At 40.0% G+C, this 27432-nt stretch overlaps 2 protein-coding genes across 2 annotated transcripts in view; one reads left to right on the top strand and one right to left on the bottom strand.

Moving 5' to 3' along the window:
* mafb (MAF bZIP transcription factor b) overlaps positions 1-18394 on the top strand; it is a 61192-nt gene extending 42798 nt beyond the window's left edge. Inside the window, exon 3 of the mRNA XM_084733446.1 lies at positions 18256-18394. The gene's annotated coding sequence lies outside the window, so the exon portion shown is untranslated. The remainder of the gene's footprint in view (positions 1-18255) is intronic.
* Positions 18195-27432, bottom strand: part of wwox (WW domain containing oxidoreductase) — a 181771-nt gene continuing 172533 nt past the window's right edge. Inside the window, exon 9 of the mRNA XM_084733445.1 lies at positions 18195-19617. Within this exon, the coding sequence (XP_084589571.1) occupies positions 19426-19617 (192 nt within the window). The 3' untranslated portion in view covers positions 18195-19425. The remainder of the gene's footprint in view (positions 19618-27432) is intronic.

Genomic DNA, 27432 nt, shown 5'->3' with positions numbered 1-27432 from the left:
CCTTTGTCTCGCTCCTCTTCTCCGTATGTGTCACCTAAACAGACAATGAGTGGTTTGAAATTAATGATGTACGGTTTTGATTTGTTAAGTGACCCTTTTTCCTCTACTTTCAATCTAATTTTGTAATTCATGTGTAAAATGTATCACAGAATAGGTTTTAGTCGGTTATGAAACATTTTTGCACAAGTTAGTGCCACCTAATGCATAAAACGTAATGTTTTACCAACTAATAATGTTTTGAAGTGAAGTGAAAGTTAATAACGATTAGCAATTTAATGTTTTCAGTTGCAACCATTTCATTTTCATGCAACCAAATAATGAAAAATCAGAATTAAAATACAATTTTTTGTGGTCTCTAAAACTCATTTCAAAACTTAAGAATTAGATTAAAAACTCGACTGATAGCAGTCACCTTGAAACTCTGAGATTTCACAACATTTTTTTCCAGTGCAGAATATTCGTCACGTAAAATAAAGAATGTCATCCCCTTAGTGTTTTAGTAGCACCAGCAATAAGCACATATTTACGTGCATGTGTCTGTTTTGTGTGTGCATTCACATTGTATCTGCAGCCCTGTGATGTACTGTGGGAGGGGAGTTGATTGCGTAATCCTACAAACCTCAAAATGGTGCTTGTCAGATGATAATCTACCCACTCTGCAGATTACTGCTCAGATTAACACACAATGAACACTGGGAAGGTGTGGGAGATAACACCTCCAATTTGTGCGTCTGTGTGTGTATATTCAGTTGTGAGTACATGTGTATGTGTGTTCAAATTTTTGTCAGTGCAAATGCGTACAGAATTTTATAGGTATGTTTTGTGTGTATAATGTAGGTTAAATTAATTTACTCTTGTTTGCCTTGTTGCTGTATGTCTGTGGTGTGAGGGCACACACATACACACACCTCCTTCTATAGCCTGGGGGGTCTAGCAGCTTATTATGTGTCCTTAGTGGCAGAGGGAGGCGAGAACAAGAGGCTGACTACACTTAAGTGGCAGTAGACAGCACAGACAGAGAGATTTACTTCTCTTATTCCAGCACACAGAGATTTAAAGGAGCTCAGTATGTGATTAAGAGAAACTACTTCTATAATACTATAATGCTTGAATGTCTGCTGGCAAATGTAACGATTAAAAGTGTGTGTAGTTTGTCTGTCTTCTTTTAAGGGTACTGAGCTTTACAGAGAATATTAGAGAGAATCTGCACTGTTGTATGTGGAAATGTAGCTGTGGTTGTTTCCATTTGATGAATGCCAAATTTCTCCAGTCTGCCTCCTGTCTGCTCCTTTTTCTCGCCATCCTCATTCCGTCGGCAACCACGCTGAGTGTGTGCGTGTGTGTGTGTGTGTGTGTGTCCATTCCCATTCTGTCAGGTTTATTTCTGTTATGTTTCTTAATTAGCTAATAAAGGTCATGGCATCTCTCAGTCAGGGGGGGCTGGCGCATGCAAATGAGCCAGAAGGTCAGATGGATTAGTGACCGCCTCGCACCGCCCAAATATGGACACGACCACGCTGCCATACAAATACCTGCAGCTGTGAAAGTGTCATCTCTGTACCAACACACAACCACGCACACACTGATATAAATAAGACGGGTTTTCTCAACTGTAGTCGTGTTTGTAGATAAACAGTGTTACTGTAGTGCAGTGACGCTGCACTGCAGGACAGTGAGGTTACTGAGAATGTGCTCTTTCGCTGGCAAATTCTCAAGCTGTATTTTTTGGACGTGTTGTCACCAGCAAAATGTAAATATTGGTTGTTGGCTGCAAAGCTCTCTCAGGGAGAGTTGTGGTGGGCAGACTAAAAATGTTCACGTCGCATTTCCTTGCCGACGTTGGGTTTTTTTAACCATAACCACAAACTTTCCCCAACCTTAAAGGGGCATTCCACCAGTTTTACATATGTATTAGTTTGGTTGTAGTAGTACAATAGAAACACCTTTATAATGTTCTGCATCTCTGGTGGAGCTTTAAAAAATACCCCTGATGATGTCACCAGTAGGGCTGCCCCTGACTAAAGAGTTTCCCAGTTGACCAATAGTTGTTAATTCAAGCCATTAATTAGTTGTTGCATGTCATGATATTGATTTAATTATTTAAATATATATTTTTGGGGCACAAACTGAGTCACCTTTCAAATCGTTACAGTAAAAGCGGCAATGGTTCTGAGAAGCAACAAGGACACTGAACACTTTGTAAAACTATTTCAACACAGTATAACCTCACACAACTCTCATTAAAAACACAGGACTAAATAACTTCACCAAAACACTTGCAAACCTTTCAATACAATTGATGATATATACTTACAAATTAACACTTGAATCTTACAAACACACTCTCAATTGCTTCACGCCCACTGTCCCTGCCTGAACCCACTATGTCTTCATCATCCTCAGTCAGAGTCTTGGTCGTAGCTGCTGTAAATCACCTCGGTACTTCCCTGTCATCAAATTGGCCTTCGTTGATCTCTGAGGTTGTATCCCAGTCTAGCAGGACAGCTAACTAGCTAATGGCAGCTACAGTTAGCAGCAGTGCACCAGTGTCACAAGAAAAAGAGTCCATGTTGCAACAATCCCCCGGGCGAGCAGGACAGTAAAATGCAGCTATCAGGTGGAATTTGAGGTGTTTTTTTACTTGCAACTAAGGGATAGATTAAAACTTGGTCGACTAAGACTCTTCTCTTCTCATGAGTTTCAACAGTTTAGTTGACTATTAGGAGCAGCCGTAGTAAACAGCCCTTGTTAACACTGAAAAAAGTTGAAAGACAGGTCTGGGTGTTACTAGACAGAGAGCGCCGAATAAAAGTCAGTATTGAAATTTTATATTTTTACAATCGCATTATAAGAATTGTTTGATCCAAGGTTTCTGAAGCTACTTAAGACTTACAGACTCAGGGACTAAAATTCAGGATATTTCAGTCTCTGCTGCTTTATTATTATTTTTTTTAATCTGTCTTTTGAAATTCCCCCAACTTAAACTTGAATTGCAATACGAGAACACTGGTGTACCACTTTAACCAAGCAGTTTCTCTGTTTTAATCATGACCATGATCATTCCCCGGCCTTAATCTGGTATTTTTTGTGCCTAAACCTTAAATCTAAACCTTAACTGTAAAAATGACTTTTATAATGGTCAGAAGGCACTGACAATATTGTTCTGTCAATAGAAGGTCAGACAATGTGGGTCACTTTGGAAGGAAAAGACAAAATACCTATGTTGTTGTTTTATATGAAGGACTTTTTTTTTCTTTCCATTTGTATTTTTTTTCTTCAGACTGTACCCATTATCATTTCATCCTGACACACAAGATAAACAGCTTACAGCTCTCATTTGAGAGTGCCTCTTTGGAGTAGTGAAGTGCTCTCGTGATGCTCCAGTCTTCATAACATGTGGAGCGTGAATGCTTGCGTAGATAAGATAAGAGAGGAGGCACAGATGCTCTGCTGCTGACACAGTCAACGACGACGCTGTAGTGTTGCAGTGGATCTGTTACTAGTCTTTAGGTCTATCACCTTTCGCAGCAGAGCTTGTCTCAGTGTCCTTTAGCCCTAAATCACCAGGTTGTCTCCATGTGTGAAAGCTCTCTCTCCCTCTCTAGGTCCATAATTCATCCTGTCTGTCTCAGTTCTCTCTTTCTCTCTCTCTACCTCTCCCATAATTCACTGGGGCTCTCTCCATGCTCACTCAGTCCTCTCTTACAGCCATTCATGATTATATACACTCTTAGAAATCAGGGTTTCAAAAGGGTTTGTGCTGAAGGGCTGAGGATCTACCCAGACCCATTTTCCTCTGAAGAACCCTTTTTTGAAAAAAGGGTATATTCATCATTGGGATGATTCAATCATTTTGCCTCCTCTGTAGAATACAGTATGGTTCTTCATAGTGCCTCTTGTAAAAGAACAAGAGAGTTATGGGTAAAATCTATACAAAATGCTTTTTTAGATGAAAAACCCTTGTAATAAAAAAGGGTTCCCGGTAGAACTCCTGGGGTTTGTTCTAAATGAAACCCTTTAAATGTGAGTGGCTTCTTGGTAGAACCCCCTGCATGGGTTCCAGATAAAAGCCTTGGTATATAAAAGGGTTTATAAGGTTATACCAAGAACCATAACAGGTACAAAGGTACAGGTACCTATAGGTACAAGCTGAGGAACCCTATATGGTTCCAGTAAGCATCTTTATTTCCAAGAGTGTATCTTGTAACACTCTTCTTCTGTTCTCTACCCCTCCCTTCATTCTTCTGCCCATCTCTCTTTCTTTCTCTAAACAATTTTCAGATCCACTTTTGACGTAGCATCGATGCTCTGAGTCATACCAGTCATACCCCCCCTCCCCCTTCTTGTTGTGCATCTCTTCCAAATCCCACCATTCATCTATTTCTCTCTGGTGGGAGGTTGTCTGGCTGCCTGCCTGACTTACAGCAGGCAGAGTGATGGACACGGGGTGAGACCCAGTGCATTACACTCCTCTGCAACACAGCACAACAGAGACCAGACACTACTGTATAACACTGCACTGAATACAAAATGATGCACAGAGGAGGATGATAGACAAAATAGAACTCAAGTGGAGAGGGAATGATAAACAACGCATCACTCTGGGGGAGCATCCTCAGTCTTTGAGCTCATTATGTTCATGAGCGAAGATAAACGCAGCCGCATATCAGCGTGAGTGGAAACTCTAATAACGGGGATGTGAATTAATGCCAAACTTTCTCACGCATGATGAAAACAGATGCAAGTAAGTACACCTACTATCTGGAGTCGCAGGCTGTTTGGCCCGCAGCATTAAAAGTGCAGCTGAGAGCGAGTCAAACTCTGTCAGTGCCATATCTTCAGCTAAGCAGACCTTCATACGAATGATAGAGAGAATGGGACTTTCTTTGTTTAGATCCCTTCCTCTACCTCCTCCTCCTCTTCTCCTTCACTCAGTAAAGTACACTGTAAAATTATATGTTTATGTCTATATTTATATCTAAAACTATGTTTTAGCTTAAAAAAAGTTAAAGCCTCAGAATTTTAGGTTGACTCAATTTGAAATGACAAGTTGATGTAATTTTGTAATTATTCAAAGTAAATAAACATTTTTCATTAGATAGATTTGCTAATAATTCAGATGTACTTGAGAAAACATGTTAGCTCAAAAGTTTAAACTCTCAAACAATGCATGCTGAAGCAATTAGTTGATTCCACTAAATTCCTGTATGATTTTTTACAGCGTATTTACCTGGAATCCAGCTGTTGTTTCCAACACATGCTCCAAGCCTTAGCTGCCCCTGTGTAAAAAACAAAAAACATTCATTCTGCAATACCTTCTCAGGAGCAGACACACACACAGAATAAAAAATACGAAGACTGCTCGAGGAGTATGTTTTACAGACATCGAGCAGTGCATTGAACCTTTCTCTGCCTTCAAACGTCCAGTATTTTTGCCTCTCCTCTTGACATTAGATCTGTCTGAATATTTCTCAGACCTGTCTCTTCCCTCATGTAATTTTTCACCTTTTTATCTTTGAATATGCCAGTTATTTCACGCCTGTGACCCCGACTGCCTGTAACCAAGAGTCAACCCTTCCCTAAAGCCCCCTCTGACTTTGTCTCGCCTCGCTTTTTCCTCCTCTCATGATTTTTCCAAATGCAAACATGTCTCCTGTCTTCTAAACGTCTCTGTAGGCCCCCAGGGGGCCGTAAGATTTAAAGCCATTTTCAGAAGAGTTTAAAAAGGTCCGATCCATAATCACCAAAAGTGCCTGCGCCATCTGCAGAATTACAATAACATGCATTTAAATGACTGAGCTCAATATCTGTATCTGCTGTATATCACTGCTAGTCATGACTCATACTGCAGGCCTGGCCACGTTGCACGCTTAGTTTAAGTTTCATGTTAATATCCTGCAGATTAAGTGGCGGGGTGACCATTGTATCACTGCGGAGCATGTTTGCGTCTTGTTTCCCACGCAGACACAATGGAATATAATTAGTCGATAGCAGTTCCGCACTGCGTTCGCAGCTAATAAATGCTAACAACAAAGAGTGAGGCCGTATGTCATTTGCTGCATTAGCTACAGTACAGTTTTGTCAGTCAGACCGCGTGTGAGTACATTACATACATTAGCTGTGCTTCCATTCTGTATCAGTCGTCTGATTACAATAAATGCTCTGTCGCATTGTAACGATGGGCTTTACAATAATGGGCCATAAATTAATACAGTGCTCAGCAGCAAATACTATTATGCTGTTAGTGTTTACTGTATAGCCATGTATATATGGCTGAATTGGTGGATAATTACCATTCACACAACAGCCACTTACTGTCCATTTGTCACCATGTCTGCTGGGGGGGACAGAGGGGGAGGCCTGCATTCTGATCAAGCATATCAATGCCCCCAATCCTCATTGATTTCAACAAGAGATCAATAAGTGTATCACTAGCTGCATCTTACCGCTATTAAAACACACCAGCAGCAGCGGGCTGGATCTCTTTTCTTTAATCTTACAGAAAAGGAGGGCAGGTGTGAAAAGCTTATTAAGGTATAATTCACTGCTCTGTCTGTGTCATTTGGGCTTTGTGTTATCACTGAGATCATTCCCACACACACACACTCACACACACACACATACAAGTGCGTAGAAACCCTGTGAGTGAGTGGCAAGCAAGCATGCGTGTGTGTGTGCGTGTGTGTGTGTGTGTGTGTGTGTGTGTGTGTGTGTGTGTGTGTGTGTGTGTGTGTTGGAGGGGTGCTTCCATATGAAATGTACACGAGGGTGAATCTCAGTGGTGTTAATGGCTTTTTAAATGTCAGGGAAAGTCAGGGAATGATAAAAGAGAGATCTGTTATCCACTGTCCTCATGATCACCGTGGAGCACGCCGCTGCTCTCACCTCACCGAGGAGTCTCAGTCTATGTGTGTGTGTGTGTGTAGGTGTAGGCCAACTTCCACCCGTGCTGATGTCAGCATGATTTATGCACCAATCAGATTAGCTCTGAGAGAGAGAGAATGAGAGAAAGAGAGTGGGGAGGGGGCGTCAGACATTACCCCATGGTTTATTGTCGTGTTTTTCATCTTGTATTCAGTTGAATCAGTCGAAAGATAAATAAATATCACTTCAATTGATGCAGTTTGGTATTTGACCCAATGCATGCACTATTATGTGTTAATGTAGTATGTATTCACTCCTATATGAACATACAGTGATATGCCTTGAAGAGAATATTCTCATACACTCCCTGCAAAATGATATTGTAGGGCAGAGCAATGTACAAACATAAATATCTTAACATTAATACAAATATTTGTCTGATGCACTAAATGAACAACACAAAATCACATTTAACTCTATGTTGAGACTCTTTTTACCCTCCTCCTCCTGTGATGTGTTTATCCTTATTTGTAAGAAGACCCTGATGAAAATGCATTGGTCTGCAAATAAAGTTCTACAAGTGTTGCAGGAGTTTTGCTCCCTGCATCTTATAAGTACATGAAGTTGTGCCAGAAACCCCATTTTGCTTCTACTTATTTGTAAGGCACTTTTCTAAAGAGGACAAAATGTCATCACCTTGTGATGGATAGTCCAGTGTTTTTCTGATGATGATTTTCATATGAAGGATAATGAAGGTGAGATGGAATAGAAGGAATGTGCAAAATAAATACTATTTATCAAAAGTGTAAAATTACATGTTGTGAATAAAATAATTACATGGATGTTCAGGGTTAAGTGTCCCACTGTATCTGAATAAAAAATTTAAATAAAAATATAAAAACTTCAGTCATTCAACACACACACACACACACACACAGGTTCACTCTGTTGCTCAAACTCAATACACCTTTAAGGAGACAAAATCTCTTGTTTCTCTCAGCATCCCCTATTCTTTCCTTTAGTCCACACAAACCACACTCTATAAAATAAACTTAGTAATGAGTGTGTGTTTGTGTGTGTGTGTGTGTGTGTGTGTGTGTGTGTATGTGTGTATGTGTGTGTGGTGTGCCCGGTGCCCTGGCCTGCTCTAACAGAGGGTTGAGTGATGTCACAGCAGACTGCATTTTAATAGAGAGGGAAGCAATTAGAGAGGGGACAGGGCGAGAGGTGGAGAGATGGAGGGGCTGTCTGTGTGACACACAGTACGCACAGTTCTCACACACACACACACACACACACACACACACACACACACACACACACACACACACTCATTACTAAGGATGAGTTAATTAATTGCACAGTGATTCACGGTACTTGTAATTAATCTCGTAGGTATGTGAGTGTGTTTTTGAGAGGTGACTCTTCTCCCTTCCATTTATAATACACACACACACACACACACACACACACACACACACACAGTTGCTCTTCACATGAACACACATTTCTATTCTTCCAGAGTTATAAACCCAGTCTTTCTCAATGATGATTTGCAGAAATAGATTATTTTCTTATTAACCAGCTCATTGTTGTTGTTATTGTCAGTATTCTCAAGTTTAATTAGGCTTTTAAAATGTATTCTTGCACTTAAATTTATTTATTGCTCATTAAATTCATTGCCATTTACTTTAAATTCATTTATTGAGCTTTATCTTTCACTTCAGGTGCACTTTTGTGTATTTTACTGGTTGTCTTTTATTTTACACAGTTCTTCTGCCTTGTATCTCCTGAGTACATGTGGTTGAATGAAATGTAAATGAATATATTTCTAAGACTTTAAAAGACATTTTAAAGACACAACGTGTGTGTGTGTGTGTGTGTGTGTGTGTGTAACCTCCAGTGCCCACAGGGGAGCTGTATCTCACAGAACAGACAGTAAAACAATGGGAACTCACATTATGCAAGTAAATAATATGACAGAAATGAAGCTATGAGGTCATGCGCTGTGTGTTTTGGCTTTGTTTTTTATTTGGTTAAAAGGCTTTTCACCCAAAAAGCCCCAATTAGGGAGACAGACAGAGAGAAAATGCACCATGAGATCTTACATTTATTTACCTTACAGTACTGGCTTACATCATGCCCCCACAGAAAAGGCTTTTATTCCTCCTCAGGGCTCTTAGCACATTCCTTCCTTTCCTTTTTTTTTTTTTTTTTTGGATAGGTCCAGTTGAAAAATTATGCGTATTAATCTTGGCCTCCTTTACCCAGGATCCTTTGCATTTATCAGCATGAGCAGCGGAGTGCTGGAGCAATCACATTTGGAAATTAAACAAATAAAAAAAGTTGAAGATAGCCAAGTGAGTGATGAGGCCAACCAATTGGTAGCAGCATAAATCTCCGGCTGTCAGCACCCCACCTCTGCCGACACACACATTTGGATATTGTTATGATTTTACCGTGTTTGCATATATGAGCCTAATTTATTAGAATCAAACACCATCAGGCTTATTTACAAGCAGGTTCTGGTCCGCTGCCAATAAGCCCATTAAGTGCATTGTTGGAGAGTGGTTATGTGATCAAATACACAATAGTAATTGTGAGTGGAGAGAGGCCGGAGCGTTTCTCAATGAGGTGATTATCTGTGCGCAGGTTATTGTGCTATTTCGGCATGACAAGTAAATCTGCATCACGCCGTCAATCACAGTCGCCACTGTCAGAGGAGTGAGGTGTGAAAATGACAATATAAACGGACGATGAAGGAAATAGAATAGAACAAGAAGCCAATACTCTGTATTTGTGCTTGATCGTGAGAAATGGAGAGATTATGTTTTCTTTTTTGGGAAGATTTTTGAGAAAATAAAAGCATACTGGTTGTAGATGACCCCAGTCAGATGACATGAGAACACTGTGCTCTCTCTCAATCCTTTCCTCGTCTTTCCCTCCATTTTCTCCCTCCATCAAGAATTACTTCCATCCACTTTCTTCGCCTTGTTTTCCTCGCTCTCTGTCTCTGTCACTGTAGAGGAATACACATAATATATACACAATACATCATATAGTTAGAGCTGGGTGTCGTCACTGGCGCAAATACCAATATCAGTACCCTAAAAGTGATACCAATATCACTAGACTATTTCATTTGATACATTTTTTCCAGCCATACCTTTGAATGTTTTGGTGCCATCTCGGCACACTGAACTGCCAACTCCCGTCAAATACGCCACAGTCAACTTCACCACACGACAGACTGTATGAGTTGCACCTGCTGTGGTAGTGAGCCAATCACATGTCACATTCAATCGAAGAATTCTTGTGGTGATTGGCTGCAAAAATAAAACAAAAGCAAAAGCAAAACAAAACAAAAAAAAGTAAAACAGGCATTTTTTTCTAGATCTGAGCCCAAAAAGGATCGAATGTAGGTTTACCTAAAACATATTGAATACCAATACCCAGCCCTAAATGTAACTGAGAATATTCAAATAAACTGAGCATTGAACAGTGTCTGCCAACTGCTCCTAACACTAGGATGGGTTAAATGCAGTGTTTTGCAGTTCTCTGATCACAATACAGTTGGATTTCACCTTTACATTTACTGCACTACATACATTTGAGCTGTATGGAAAGTGTGCTTTAAGTAGGGCTGGATTGACCATCATCATCCTGTGACACTGACAGCCAGACTTGTAATATTGATCACTTCTTTGCCAGTTTTAGACTATTTTAACATAACTGCTTGTGTGAGACATTTAACATTTGAGAAGTGTTGGTGTCTCGTGTTAAAGGTTCCATATAAACGACAGTCACTGCCACTAGATGTCGCAGTCCAAAACAAATGAGCACATGGACCCACCAAACTCCACTGACATAACCGTAATCTTACCTCACAGATCATCTTAAAACACATTGCATTTGGCAGATACAAAATAAAACAAACCTAAAACAGCATCCAAAGCAAAACTGTGAAAAATAAAGAAACAAACCTACATTTTTCAGAGTTAAATGACAAGATATTCAAAGTATGTTCACTAAAAGGGGTTAACTTTACCACTGACAGGCTCAGATTGTTATTATAATTGTCTGACAACATTATGAAAAGGACCCCTACAGAGACCCAATTAACAAAAATTATACTCAAACTTCATTAGGCCTTCCACTGTTCCAACAATGACCAACTCTGATTTGGTTGAAATAAACCCTTAATTCAAAGGGTTTGATTTTAAAACACACCATTGTTATATTTATATTGCTCTCTTCCATGAAATCTTTAGTGAAATAGTTGACTGCTGCTATATTAAGCAACTTTCTGAGTAAGATATCGTCATGTTGGTGCTGAAACTCTGGTAACACCTTGGTATGTGTATAGAAAAGTTTCAAACTATACCCTATAGCCTGAGTTTTAGCTCCCAGCCATGTAAACACACCTAAAATACAGCTTCACCCAGCCAGGTGCCTCCAAAATATTTTACTCCTCCCTGTGCATTTACATCAGACTTGCAGCCTTCAAGAAATCATACAGACGTGCCCAAGACTACACACACACACACACACACACACACACAGTGCTGACAAAAAAGAGACAGAGAGAACAGGGGTCCGGGGCTAAGTAAGCGGTGCACCAGGTTATGCGTCATTTACCGCAGCTCAATAACAACCTTTCTCTCCGCCCGACACACCTGGTCACACAAAATGACACTCGCTGTCCTCTGAGAACACACACACATGCGTGCACACACACATATCTCCTTTCACCCTATGGTGGCCTTAACCAGACACATTACATCCCCACTCTACTATCTGCTTGTGACAGATGTATTTATGTAATGGTTTTGATAGGTATTGATTCACACGGCGGAGCCAGTTAAGAAACAGAGAAAAATGAGATTTCAAAATCAACATGGCTGAGGGGCGGTGTGTGTGTGTGGTGGACATGATGCCTAACGAGAGTAAAGGTGTGAGAGAAAAGACACGTGAGAGGACAGAGGTCAGCACTGATGGCTAAACATTCAAAGGAAGAGGCTCAGATGGAAACGCACTGAAAACGTGTGTGTGCGTTTGGACTGGCATGATCACACGTGTGTGTGTGTGTGTGTGTGTGTGTGTGTGTGTGTGTGTGTGTGTGTGTGTGTGTGTGTGTGTGTGTGACCTTGGCTTGGCCCAGTGGTAAAGTGGGGCGTCAAGAGAGTCAGTGTGAGAGCAGCCAAGCGTTCTCCTCCAGATTAGCAGGCTTTATTACTGCCACCAACCACTGGCCTGACAAATCCTCTTATTTCATTTTACCTTCCTTTACCTCTGCCTCTCTCTTTCTCTTTTCCTCACTCTTTTATTTCCCTAAAACCTCCCTCCCCCTCTTTTCTCCCGACTCTGCCGTAGCTTTGCATGCTTCACATTGCAGCCTGCCTGGCTCGCTCTCAGTTTTCCCTGTGTGAACAGCCCTGTTTTCTATTTCCAGCGTTGGGAGGTTTACTTTAAAAACATATTCTGGTACAATTAGTAATTACTTGCTCAAAAAAAAAAAAAAAAAAAAAAAAAGGAGTCAGTAGCCTAATCCAAATGAAAATGAAAGTAACATACCTCCCATTCCTTTTGATTTACCTCAAAAACAAATATGGTGAAATTGTTAAACCTGATTTAAAGAGTTATGTCCATCGTTTAGTTTATTGTTTGTCCAGCTAAAGATGTAATTATGCACATTTAGTTAAGTATGCTATTCACACTTACTCCACACTTGGTCCTAGTCACCATTATCACTTACAGACTTACAATCCCAAAATATTTTTCAGTCACAATGGTAGTAGTATTGACAGTATTAGCTAGCTAACTAGATTTCTGTGTAGTGGAAGCAGTTGCTCTGTGTAGCTAATATTATCAGTTAGTCTGTGTAGTTAATGTTAGCGTTTGGTCTTTCCTGAAATTTTTTCTTTAAATTAAAAGTTTAGTTCCTGGATGATGACATTATTTTCACAGCTGAATGCAGCACTGCCATTGTGATTTTGTTACTCTTTTCTGATTTAAAGACAAACCAACATTGAAATTTCCACCTAGTGAAGCATTTTTTGATGTGGACGTGGTGACATGAATTGACTAAGCTGGTTTCACTCAAGTGGCTTTCTGAGACTTGTCAATTGTTTAATGTGCATGGTAGTATATCATTCTTTATTTTAAAATGTATTTTAAATGCTAACAATCCCCATTTTTATCAAATGCTTCAGCAAACGTCTTTTTTTCTGTAACTGTAATGGATTACAGTTACTTGTTTGGTAGCCACATTAGGTACATTACATGTAATCCATTACTCCCCAAGCCTGCCTATTTCCTCAGTTTTTTCTCCTCATTGTCTTTCTCTCCTCCATACTGCTCTGCCCATACCTACACAGCTCTTTTTCCACCTTCCTCGACTCCACCTCTTCCTCCACTCCTCCCTTCTCCATCCCTCCCTCCCTCTCTATAGTGTGATGAATCTGTAGACAGGGGCTAATAATTGTACTTCAGCCCAAGTGCTCATTTTTCTTTGTGTTTGAAAGCTGTGACAGGCAGGAGCTCTTTTTTCTCTACCTCCCCCCGACCCTCCTCTTTCTCCCCCTCTCTCTTTTCTTTCTATTCTCACACAATGGGTGAGTAAAATAACTCAGGGTTTACAAGGTCATGCTGTCTAGCGGTGAGGACACGCTGGGGATTCAGGGCTGGAAGGATTTCCTCAAAGGTGCCATGTTGAGACTTCAATAAAAACAGAGAAAGTTATAGATTGCACAAGCAGATCTACGGGGGGAAATAAGTGCATTTGATAGTGAAGAGGCTCATTGAATCACAGCTATCTGGATCCAAATATTATCAATGCTGCTTCTGAGGTTCTTCATATAAGAGCATACGCAAGACTGGCTTTGTCACATGTGCCAACAACTCCAACGTCTTCATATTAGACAACTTTCATCATTTGCAAAGAGAAAACTTAAAACACTATACTTTTTTCTCGTCATATAAACATTCACATCTTATTTGCAGTGTTACTGAGCAGCATGTTGTTTTAATAGTGTGCCAAACAGTAAAGGATGTCTATTTTAGTGCTACTGCCTCATTACATCTCAGAGAGAAATGCATCCGGCACTGCGAGACCGGGCCTCCCCCACTGCTCTGTTTACCTCTAAAGCTCATGCACACACACATGCAAAATCTGTAGTGAATTAAAGGTGCAATATACAGCATTCAGCCTCACCAGATGTTAGTAAACAACTAAATGCTATGTATAGTGTTGAGGATATAGTTGAGTAAATGGCATCATACTCCCTGCAGCTGTGCTGTTATCCAAACTTCTCTGTTTATCAGCACATGCATGTTCATGCATGTGAGTCCCTCTCCGTCTTCCCTCTGGCCACTTGGTCACAATATATCTCATACTACAGCTAAACAGTACACTAAAACATGTATCTAAAAACATTTCAAACCACTTAAGTGTGTGTGTGTGTTCAATCTGATTTTTGTGAGCAGTGTGTTCAGATGACACCCCCCCCCCCCCCCCCCCCCCCCCCACACACACACACACACACCATAAAATAAACATGCATTCGTTTTGGTCCGAGATGCTGGTGGTCTACTGCGACCTCAAGAGGAAATAAATGTTGTATACAGCACCTTTAAATTACATTTAAACAGTCTGCAATCCAGACTTATAACATAAAGAGATTTTTTTTAACAAGCAGACCTTACATTTTTTTTTTTATTAAAATGTACTAATTAAGTACAAAGGAGTCTGGGGGAACGATCAGCTAATTTCACTTCTTATTAAAAAATATATAATCTCAGGCTCCATCCAAAACAGCAGTCTGCAAGCAAAGCACATGTGCAGATATTGAAAAGAAATAATATTTCCATCGACTCTACAGTGGTACTTTATGAAAATTGATCAACAGTTTTAATCACAATGTCATCCTCAAAGAGAGAGATGGAAGGAGAGCTGGGGGGAGGGAAGAGAACAGAGAGCAAGGACTTTATTGCCTGCTGTAGTTAGATGGTAAATTTCCTCCTGGCAGATATTTATTGAGTTAGTTGAGTCTAGAGAGAGCTTTAACATTGATTGTGATCATTAAATATATCCGCTCGAAATGGCAACATGGCATTCCCTCAGTCAATGGAGCCAATAGGAGTAGAACAAAGGCATAATCAAATCAATCCTCTCATAATTATTCTTTGAGAGGTGGAATTAATCACAAGAAGAAATAAAAACAATAATGGAAAATGAAATGGTCAGTCGTAAACAATTACGGCCCAAATTGAAATAAACTCAGTGAAGGGGAAAAAAATCAACTGTAAATTCAAGTAATTAAAATAACATTCTAATGTATATTGGTTATTTGGTTTACACCAGCTTTCGGTTATTGTATTGTCTTGTAGTGTTATTATAAGAGAAGGATAAAGAGACGGAGAAATGAAGACAGACAGAGAAAGAGTGTGTGTGTGTGTGTGTGTGTGTGTGTGTACAAGGCCCTGTGGGGTCAAAGGATCAAGGTCCTACTCTTGTGAGAGCCGTGCTTCCCTCTCCTCCCTGCTCGCCGAGAGGAAGTGTAGCTTATTGATTAGCTATCAGATGATTCCGATAGGGCCTGATCGATAGGACTTTGTATGAAAGCCAGGCAGGACCCTCCCTCCTCACTCAGGCACACACCCATGGATCGGCCACTGCAGTGCACAGCCACTGCACAATGTCTACGTGTTTGTTGTTCTCCTGAAGATACTCCTTTGTGTCTTGAGTCCGCCCCTTTCAATCGAAGCTTTCCTCGAACGCTCCGTCTGTTTTCTTCAGCTCTGCTTTCATAGAGTTGTCAGTGATAAGCTGAACCTGCAAGCTTAGCTGAGCGTGATGAGATCTCACAGTCACAAATTTATGTTTGTGTACAATGAGTGCACTGGTTGAGATGTTATTCTGGCTACATGTGTGGAATGGGCAGGTAACACTTTGAACAAAGAACTTGCCGCTGTACTTTGAAGACAGATTTCTTAGTCGATATTTTTCCAGCATGCAGACCTCATCATTCTTCACAGTCACAAACATTTGACATTAGTCTTGTGGTTATTTAATTCCCAGATAGAGACTTTCTCCTTTAGCATGGAGGTGGAGGAGAGAGGGCAAACATTACATAAACAAATGTGTGAAATCACTCTCTGCAAGAAAATAACCATCTTATCAATGGAACACCACAAAAAGTTGAAAACCTGTTCCGTGCCTAATGTGCCTATGTCAAAATATGTCACCAATTTTATTAAGCACCGTTAAATAAAATGTTAAATGGCATCTGTTACCTCACACGCCATTTTTTCCTTGTCTGCGTCACCTATATATCTGAGGAGGCTGTGCTGCTGAGGATTCAATCATGTTGCACTTGCCAAAGAAATATCAGTTAGTCACAGTCAGCCATGTTTTTTGTTTACGTTTGGTGTCATGCAAGTGGAAAACTTGGAGGGTGGAAGCTGGAAATTTCAACTGGGAAGTTCTGACTTTGGCTGAAACGCTTACTGACTGGAAAACACGTGTGTGTGTGTGTGTGTGTGTGTGTGTGTGTGTGTGTGTGTGTGTGTGTGTGTGTGTGTGTGTGTGTGTGTGAACCAGGCAGACTCAAGGGAAGAGAACGGTGTTGTCTCTCACAGAGGCTCGTGTCAAGGCTCAGCATCCTGCAGACTGAACACACATGGAGAAATTATGCTCTATAATTGATTAACAAGCAGGCAAATTCTCAGGTGTGCCAAAGTTTCCCATGGATAGTTCACCAGGGAGAGAAGCAGAGTACCATGAATGAGCCAGAGCCTGATCAGCACCACGGACAGCAGCCAGGGGAACCCTTTGTTATCATTAATTGTTTTTATACCATTGTAGTGATGTAGCTGTTTAGTCCTATTTAGTGTGTCTATAGAGTCTATATGTAATAGTAAATGTCTTCAGGGGTCACTGCATCATACTGCATCTGAACATAGATGTGTAATAGAGGAGAGATACACTCTGGACAGTTTTATAAAATTCTCTGCTTGTTTTCTCACTTGAGTCCTCGCTGGGAATGAATGACACACTGACTGCTCTCACAGAGTGTGTGTGTGTGTGTGTGTGTGTGTGTTTATGCTGTATCTCTGTTCCAGGTATGTCCTGTGCTGTGAAAGGACAGTGATAAGACACCTGTACTCTGGCTGCAGTACAGATTATAACAGGGCAGGACACCCGTATCAGTTTCTGCACATGCAGGCCACGTCTGTGTGAAGGAACGGCATGTTTCTGATTGAACGTGCGAGTGTGTGTTCTGTGAAGTTTGTCTGCCGAGGAGAGACTGGATGTAAAGACGGAAAAAACAGCCATGAGTTGCAGTGTGTGTGTTTGTGTGTGGGACAGCTCCCCTGATTGGGGGACTGATACTATCATGCAGCTGAGTGTGAGAGTTCAGGTCGTCTGTGGGATCAGCTGGTTGATCTGGTCTGTGCACACAGGTCTGACATAACGCATATGAACAAAGCAGAGAGAAAAATGTCTTTTGCTGTTCCACACTATCGGCGTCTTGTCCGTCTGCAGGACATTACATGCATAAATGTGCATGAAAAGTATCTGTGTAATACACTACATTATAAAGTGTCCAGCACATTGTCCTAATTGCAATATGAAGGTACATTGTGTAAAACTAACTAGAACACTGAAAAAATATTTCATAAATTTTTTCATCAGAAATTTATAATATGTTGGTTAAAATACACATTTTAGTTGTGTCCTCAGGTTTTCACTCAGTACTGTTACTCTGACACTTCCCACCCTCTATAACTTTGGGACATTTTACAAGTCACACGATGAACAAAAAATACTGTCATTATAGTCTCTTGGAGGCCATGGGAAGACCCTGAGAATGTCAAGCTCAGCGTTCAGTAATCTTACCTAAATTATTTCTTGGATGATATTGTATATATTTTTAAAGATAGGTTTGATAAACCATTTGAAGGTGCTAAGTGTTCTCATCTTAGAACTGATGCCATGTGTTATGTATGTATTTGCTAATACTGTGCAAGCCTTGTAAAAACATAAAAATAAAATGGCCTGAGATTGGCCATTACACATTTTGAATAATTAAACATAAGTGTTATTAGAGTTATGGGAAAATAGTTTAATTTTGAAAAGGCACAACATGCAAATGGCATCGATTCAGTGAATGCTGATGATTCTCAGTGCATTTTTCTTCTCCTCAGTTCTACTTAGTCAGACTTCAGTGTTTCTCACTTGTCAGCTCCCTACACAAATATCTCCCCCTAATGGCCTCCAAATGAATGGACTAATACTTTCTGTGTCTAAAAGGAATTTCACACAAATGTTACTGTAAAAACAGCTTTTATTAAATGTTCTCTCTCGTTTGTTTTTTGTTTTTTTTACAGATATCATGACACTGGAATGCTGATGTTTCAAGAGCAACCTACGGCACCCAGACTGCCATAAAGCACAATGTCTCAAAAGCGTCCCAACAGCGGCTTCAGGGCAACAAATCCACACCAAACCCAAAGCCGAGAGTTTAATATTTAAAAAACGATGATAAAAATAATAACAGGAGACTGAAATCACATTCTTCTGCTACAACAACAAGGAAGACACAGAAATTAAAGATCCTGGACTCCTGGAAGTACGATTCTCCACCATCTGTATTTGCAAATGGACACAGATCATCCCAGAAATACCTCCAAATTGTAATTTAGACTTACCAGAGTTTAGATTATTAATACATAGGTTCAAATAGCAGACAGAAAAAAAATATGATGTCCACACCCCTTTAGCACATGCCCAGAAATCAGGATATTGTAAATATATGTACAGAAAAAGAATAGGGACATTGATAAGAAATAAAATTATTGCAAAATAATGTATATAGCCATAAGAATCATACCTCTAGTGTGTTTATATATCCATGAGTGTCACATGCCCATTAATCCTTATTTTGTCTTCTATGCCCAAAAAGATTTAGCACAAAGATTAACCAACGCTCTCTGTATCTCGTTAGGAAACATCAACATCTACGTAGAACTAGACAAGACGATACTGAATATACAGACCTTAACTGGGAAGACACAGTATTTGCCATATAGTGCACTATTGCTGGATGCATATGCCACAGAGTGTATGCTTATTAGGTAACCCTGTATTGTTAGCAAGACAGGTCATTAGCTTCTTTGAACTTTGCTCTTTTAAATAGACAGTCGTGGAACGGAGAAGACAAGTTATAAACAGAGAAAGAACAAACTTTAAGAGATCCCTGAAATCGTCCTAAATCTTCTCCTGTCCCCCTCCTCCCATTGTAAACTACCACAGCAGAGCTGAACACAACTCAAACTTTAATTTATTCAGTAGAGTGTATATGAAACCCCTCCTGTGCTGTATATGTTGTGTGTTTTAACCCCCATAGTGACGTGACACATCCAGATGGACTTCTGTGGTTTGGCAGCTCTCTTGTATAGTACAGTCAGTTACCTTTTATTCATTTCATACATGACCTGCCAGCCTTCCTCTTTGATTTGGCTAGTCCCCCCCCCTTTTAATCCTCCTCCTCTGTCCAATCAGAGGGCCTGTATGCCGGCAGACCTCTCTGCAACCAGCCGCTCGCTCAGCTCCCACAGGCTGGCAGCGCTGCTCTGGTCCTGGGCCTGGATTGACGGCAGGCAGCGGAAGCAGTTGTTGAAGTACATGCCGCCTAAGCCCTCCAGCTCCGGAGCGATGGCACAGTACACCGTGGTGGCTGCCCCTTGTTGCTGCGGACAGAGAGACACACAGAAAGAGACACGAGTTCAGTGGGCAAATTGTGAGACTGAGACAAACCAGACGGCGTCAGCCTGCAGGAGGAGACAAAATACAGAGAACTTATCTACTGATGCACAGACACGAGGACGTGTCCTGTCCGGAGAAAATGAGAGAGGACGAACAGCACTATGTCCTCTGTGAGACACACACATCTACACACACACATACACACACGCAGACAAAAACGAGACAGCAGGACAGAGTGTCAACAGGAAAAAAAAAAAAAAAGACTCCACACGCTGTCTCTCCCCTCCCCCTGCAGCCCATAATGACTGGGTCATATTACCATGGGAACAGCATAACCCCATACTGTACATATATTTATATACATATATTTATTTATTTATTTCTCCAGCCGGTGTGTACAGGACCTCTGGCTGTATGGGACCATGTGAATGCTACAGATGTACAGACTCACAGCAGAGACGGTGAGAACATGGACAAGAAAATGACACCAGCTCCTGTCTGGATGGGAATCACCAGGGAAACCACAGCTTTTATGTATATTGTAAAAGAGCAGGTTTTAATGCCATGGTTATGAATATGTATATTTTCACACGATGTGTTTATGGGTTCAGCCAGGCTTTCAAAGCCGGGGATAAGTATTGGAAATGATGCAATTCTGGGTACCGCTTTCCAATACGACTGCCCTTATAAATGGTTTATAATTAGGTAATTAATTAGGTTGTTAACACTTTTATTAATAAGTTGTTACAACACATCAGAGAAAAGGACAACACTGACCTGTTGCTTGCTGAAGAGTGAGCCCACATTTATCTGCACTGTTCAAACTCAAATCTCATTGCTTACTTAGCTCACTTTGTCTTCATCAGCTAGCATTTATACCTGTCATCTTCATCAGATATAGTCAGAAAGTCTAATTTGGCATCAAATTAAGATATCAAATGAGCCAATTCATACTTTAAGGCTTTAACAGTATTCTTTACCTTGATATTTTCAGCATGTACTGTTTAATACTTTACAATAATGCTCGCTTTGCCGGTTATAAATATTAGTAACTCATTAGTAATATTATTTGGTAATAAGTAGTAACTGGACCTTGCCAAATAGTGAGCCAGTATTTATGAAAACTGTGTTATAACTTGTTTATTAATTGTTCATTAATGATTTAGAAAGTATTTACAACCTAATTATAACCTGTTTATAAATCATTTATAAGGGAAGTATTATTGTAAAATGGCACAATATTCTGTATCTAAGTGTTTAGAAGTTCGTTGGTTATATATAAGCGATATTTTCACATACACACATACACACACACACACACTACAAGGCTTTCCCTCCAACTTCTTCTCAGTATGTCATCTCTTCTTTTTTAAGCAAGTTTAAATCTGAAAATCACTCAAGTCTCAACCCACAAATTGACTCTGTTTCATGTCGTCTCAAGCCGTGACGCACTGTAAAAGTAGCGTTGCAGTGTTTGGACGCAACCTGCTAAGTTCTACTAATACACCCTGTCCCATCACTCAGTAATTAGTAGGGATATTCTTGGAGGAGGGAGATTTCTGTGACATTTGAAAATGAAAGTTGAAACTGCAGCAGAATAAACACGTCAGAGAGAATTACACACATAACCCAACTGCTCAAAGAGGGATCTTTCATGTTGCAGCTCCGGCTAAAAGCTGCTGTGACAGCTTCCCTGCAAAACTCCGGGGCTGGAGACGACTTCTATATGGCCACATGAAATGGCTCGCCTCTTTATCTCCCAATGAGAGGCAACGAGAGTGAGAAGGGGAGGGGAGGGGGAGACTGAGCACTAATGTTTAGCACAGAACACTGGCACGCAGTGAGACAGCCCCATATATGCTGTAGTCAAACACGGGCAAGACACACAAACATACACACAAACATAATAGAGACACATTACATGCCAACTGTTTGAACAGCTTCCTAAAGCAGCTGTGAGACTGACACACATGAAGTGGGAAGATCCATTGAGGTCTAAAGCACTTATATTTTCACATGCAAGTACAAAATATGCACAGAAATGCAAATGCAATGGAGGAAATACACTCACAAACCAGATTCCAAGAAATATTTTTCTCATTAACACACACACACACAACCACACACACGCTTACACACGCTCATTTACACACAACCCCCCCCTTCTAAGCTCCAAGCAAACTTCCACCAGGAGGAGTGTTGGTCGGTAACGTCGCAGCAGCAGCAGCAGATTGAGCGTGTTTGAAGCACAGTGTGATGAGAGAGCTGGTAAACAGCAGATGAAAAGGCTGCATCTCTCTGTGCGCCGCTGTCTGTCTCACCTGCCAGTGGGGTGATAACTTCATCCACATCACATGTCACCATATCAAAGACAGACAAATGCCAAGCAGTGTCTCCGAGTTACAGGTTCACACGCGCTCAGTTTAACTCATCTCCCCTGCTTAGGGCATCTGATTTAGCTCGTCTGAAAGCTAAATGCCTTTTAAACGCCACTGAAGATTTCAGTACAGCAGGCTCTGACTCGCCGACGCCCCCTTGAACTTGACTGACTTTCAAAGCAGTTTGTTTGTGTCCAGTTACCAAATGCTGGTCCTGCTCGAAGTTAGAATATTGATAAAATAAACTTTCATATTCATAATCCAGATTTATGTGAGTGACTTCATGAAGAAGTATTTACTATTTCTTCCAATTCCATACATTTTCTGTTTTTTTTCCTAGAAAGCAAGTCTGTACTGTCTATGTGGTGCAACAGTCTAGTTAGCGGTGCATGGATCAGTACATGAACTGTGCTATCTTACTGGTGTTTAGCTCATCCCCCTCACCACTTGACCTTGTGACCTCTGGAGAAGATAAGGCTGATGAGATTAGGCATTAACATGCTCAACCACCCGCCACAGCCATCTATCATTATGTGTGTGTTTGCAGATAGAGGAGGCAAAGGGGTGTGCAAGGTAGTGAGAAAGAAAGAACAAGGAGGGGGGGGGGGGGGGGCAACAACCTTGATACACTCACATTACACAGTTACACATACGGTATTCATATGTGCATGCCTGAACACAAGCATGCGCCTGCACACAAGCACGAACAGATACGCAAATAAACACTTGGAGCAATCTACATGAAAGGGTAATATCACTGAACCAGTGTGCATCATACACATCTGTGGTATAACAGCCATTTCTAACCCATGTGAAACTACTGTAGATTATGCCTGTAAATTTAGCCGTCTACAAACTGATGGATTTTGCTGTGTGTCTTTCTATCTTCTGCAACTAAATGTGAATCATTACTATGTGTACAGTAGTTTTCAGAGAAACATCTGAGTTGTTCTCGACTATCCAGAGCTGTAGACTTGGACTCGCCTGACGGATCGACTTGACATGAGACTTGAAAACAGTTCTGACTGGATAAATGATCAATAATATAACAATAATATGCTGAAATTTGCCTCAAAGCAGGTCATTGAAAATCTTCTGAAACTGTAGTAAAAAAAAAAAGTACATATACTTGATCAATTTGATTACATTTATGATTGTCTGGTTGACCTGCCTGTTGCTGTGCAATTGGCCAATTTATAAAGCCAGTCACATGGATCCACTTTAAATTTCTTATTTTGGGCCCTGCAAGTCACAATTACAATTTTAGCATTTCTGTTAGAGATGCACCAGAGTATTGGCTAGACATCAGTATTGGACAATAGTCATCTTGTTGACTGCATCAGCCTGTTGGCAAATAGGAGGACATTCACCAGTGCAGTGGACGATGTTCATCTGTTGTGTCGCATCAATTTTGTGATGACTATGTTGATTTTTTTGCAGTCAGATTCGGACAGGGTTATGTTAGCCCTTTTTCTAATAAAGGTTTCTTTGTTTGCCCAGCACAAAAGGGGGAATAAATAATAACAAAAACAAAATAAACAACCATAAAAAAAAAAAAACATTGGCATTAGTTATTGGCAGTTGTAAACTTTGGTGAGAATTTCACAGTCAGCATATCTGTAATTTGAGTTATGTCTTTGTAGCTATTTCTTATATTACTTAAAAAATACAATAAAATGAGACTTGGTCTCAGTTATGTAAAACCATAATTAAAAAATGTTTTGACTTGTCCCATGTCAATAATGAGCACAGTCTGCATTCAGAGACCTGAAAGACTGCATTAAAGACTCGACCAGGACTTGAGACTTTGCATGGACATTCCCTAAAAGAAAGCCAGCTCTGCTATTACCACACTGATTTAGGGAGGGGAGAAGATAGGACAGTTGGAGTGCACCAAAACAACCCTAAATCTAAACTGAACCTCTATGCTAAAAACAAAACATAAAGAACCACAGCAATATGACAAACCAAAGGAGCAAGACAGGACCAAGTGAGATCAGATTTTACTTACTACTGATTTTGTAGGTAATAAAAACACGCCCAAATGCTGAGAGAATACCCACAAAACACCCTGCAATAAGCTGACTGTAGATAAGCAGCAACGAGCCTACATCTAGCCTGGGATCCACTAATACGGCTCTGGAGCTGCTCTGGGACAGATCCAAGTCTTCCAATCTAAGTATCGACTCAGAACCCGAGGACCTCATGGACTCGCAATAGAAACGTCCTTGTATAGTGTGACGCAATAATCAGTTGCTGAAAACTCCTTATTGAGCGTATTCAAAAGCAAAAAGGTTTGTGTGGGGGAGATGATGTGATGTTGTTGAATTAACAGTAATGTTATTTTGCCGTATTCTGTTCTGTGTCTTCATCATCCAAGTTGTACTCAGCCGTATGAACTTTCTCTGACCCTATGCATGTGACCCTTCACTATGGAGTCACGACAGTCTCAATATTAATGAATGCATAGAGAATGTGTTTTGGGATATATATATATATATATCACTCTCTCCACAAAAAATATTTATCATTGCACACAAAAATGTATAAACATGTCAAACAAATCCATATTTTAAAAAATAAGGTTCACAATATATTTCTTGTTTTAAACTAGAAGAGTGAACTGTATTGTATTTAATCATTTATTTTTTCTGAGTAACTGTACTAACTTTTTGCAACTTAATTACATGTTAGTAGTTATTCTCCAGCACTTCTATTGTCCTGATTTATTTTTTTTTTCCTGACTGACACATGAGTTTTTGAGTTATGGTCAAAAACATGTTTTTCCTGCTCAGTGATCTTTGACCTCCAAAATCTAATCAGTTCACCTAAGAGTCTAAATGGACATTCCTTCACGGTGTTCTGGAGACATCACATTCACAAGTATGTGGATTTGGTTTACATTTTTATACTGAACTGTCCTTTCTCTTTTTAAACTGTTTTTGTGTGCATTTGTGCATTTTTTTTGTGGATAATCATTCATATATAAATTCCAAAACATATTTGTGAATTCTTCTGTGTGCACTAATTAATACTGAGATTGATCTGCCTCCATACTTCACCCCCACATCTGTAGTTATGACATTGACCTCTCCCTCTGACCTGGATGTAAATAAACCCAGTACTGTAGAGCAGTCTGTTTTTGGCCCCATTCCTGTACTGTACATACAAACCCTGTAAATACAAACAGCTATGCATGCTGAAAACCTAGCAATTCTTTCAGGTACTTTTATAATCCCCAAATTCTCATATGGCATGTGCTGAAAAAAACGAATAATTTAAAAAAGTAGAAAAAAGAAAAGATTAAAAATGTAAAAAAAAAAAAAATAAAAAAAAAAAAGTTTAAAATAAATGAGTTGATAATATTGTCAGGCAATATCCTCTCTTGGACAGTGTGTGTAGAGTCTTCCTGTTTTCTTACTCCTGTGGGTGGTTCTCTTCCTTTGCCTGTCCTTCTGTGTTTCTGCTCACCATCTGTGTCAGTTGTTGTCAGTTGGCATTTGTACAGCAGCAGCGAGGGTTGAGGCAGAGCAGAAAAAGAGGGGGAGCGTTCACCAGCTGACCTCTGTGATGGCACTCCAATTCAGCTGCAGTGCTAAACGTTGGCAAAGCTATCTGTGCCTGGGACACAATTTGAGAAGTTCAGCTCCTGGCATGAACCACAGATCATTACAGCATATGCCCATGCTTGTCATGTGAAGGCCCACTGGAAATGCAACAGTTTTGGTCGGAAAAACCAAATTTTTATTTGTTTTATGATTTTTGTCAGCCTGCTTGAAGTTTGATAAGCTGTCAATCACAGTCAAGCAGCACCTTGTGGTTTCAGTCGGATTTAGGAAAACAGACATGTAAACTACATATTTGTTTTCTCATCTATAACTGGAAAAACACCTGAATTAATTTTTTTTTTCTATCTGACGTACTAAGGCCACAGCGTGCATTTGGAGAGTATTTCCTGGCTTGTAGTCCCAGTAAAGGGATCAGGAGTGCAGTTTTTGCCTCAGCCCTCTGCCCAGCCTCGTGGACTAGTTATCCTGAACACTTTCAGGGTTCCAAAGGGATTGTGATTCTGTTTCAGGAATGTTTTTTTTTTCAGCCTGTGATGTTTAAAATAGATGGAGGTGTCTGATTTTTAATCTGTGCTAAAGATATTTTACATTTAATAAATAACCATTGAAATCAAGCGCTTCCTCTGTGTGAATGTGTGTAGTTTCTATGTGAATTTTGTGTTGGAAAGTTACCAAGAACATTTACTCAAATACCGTACTTAAGTAGAATTTCATACTTTTGTTATACTTTGGCATAATTTATGTTACTTTATTCATCAACTCCACCACATTTCAGAGTTAAATACTGTACTTTTTGGCTCCACCACCTTTATTTGACACCAGGCTGATTCAATTGGTGGTTCGTGGACCAATCCAGCCGTTTGATCATTCATAAATATGAAAAACTAGTGAATGCAACATTGTGTTTATTGAAACAACAAACTGCTTGTAAGTTTATGGGTGTTTACATCAACTGATATTTATTTTTATAGTTTTTTTTTCTTTTCATTGTCATTATTATGTCTTTTGTTTTAACTTGGGCTGCAAAAGCCAGGGAATTTAGGAGACTCAACCTCAATGAAAAAAGATGTTAAATGCAAAAACTTCTAACTTTAAAGGTCAGACAAGAAATGTAAATGTCTGGCCCCTTGGCACTTTACTTTTTTCCAGTGTGGCCCTTCTAAAAGAGTCACTGAATAGGTCTGTTTTATACTGAAAATTACTAGTTACTTTTTATTTTTAAAAAAAGACATTTGATATGTTTTTGTGATACGATCTAGTACTGTACTACTAATCTAACCAGTAGTACAAAAAGCATCTAAAATTGCTCCACACATGAACTACAAAATTAAAATGCTCTTACATTTATTTGTTGGTGAGTAAACAGAATAGTATGATACTCTAGAATAATGCATGAGCACTTTCTCTTTAAACACTTTAAGTACTTTTAAAAAACTTTTATTTCAGTTTTTCTTTCCTCATAGAGTTGATTTCACACAATTTAGTGTCTGTCTGTTCATTTCTTGCTTTAACTAAAATTTGCAATGCCCTTGTAAGAAAGCCTTGCCTGGAATGAAGAACTTTTAATCATTTGCTGATAATACTTCTGTACTTTTACTTTAGTTGGGAATTTACTTGTATTTTTTGCTACTACAGTATTTATAATTTTACTCAAGTAAAATATCATAGTACTTCTCCCACCACTGAACGTGTGTGTGTGTGTGTGTGTGTGTGTGTGTGTGTGTGTGTGTGTGTGTGTGTGTGTGTGTGTGTACAGAGCCATCTTTGCCCTCAGCCGCGGTAACCTCTGCAAGCTGACAGCTCAGCTGAGCGTGCCTGGCCCAGCTGTAGAGGGAATCCTGGGTAACACGGT

This window comes from Lutjanus erythropterus, chromosome 13, assembly GCF_056507025.1.
Source record: "Lutjanus erythropterus isolate fLutEry1 chromosome 13, fLutEry1.hap2, whole genome shotgun sequence".
NCBI lineage: Eukaryota > Metazoa > Chordata > Actinopteri > Lutjaniformes > Lutjanidae > Lutjanus > Lutjanus erythropterus.
Note: the sequence above shows the minus strand (reverse complement) of the source record. Positions and strands in the feature narration are given on the sequence as shown.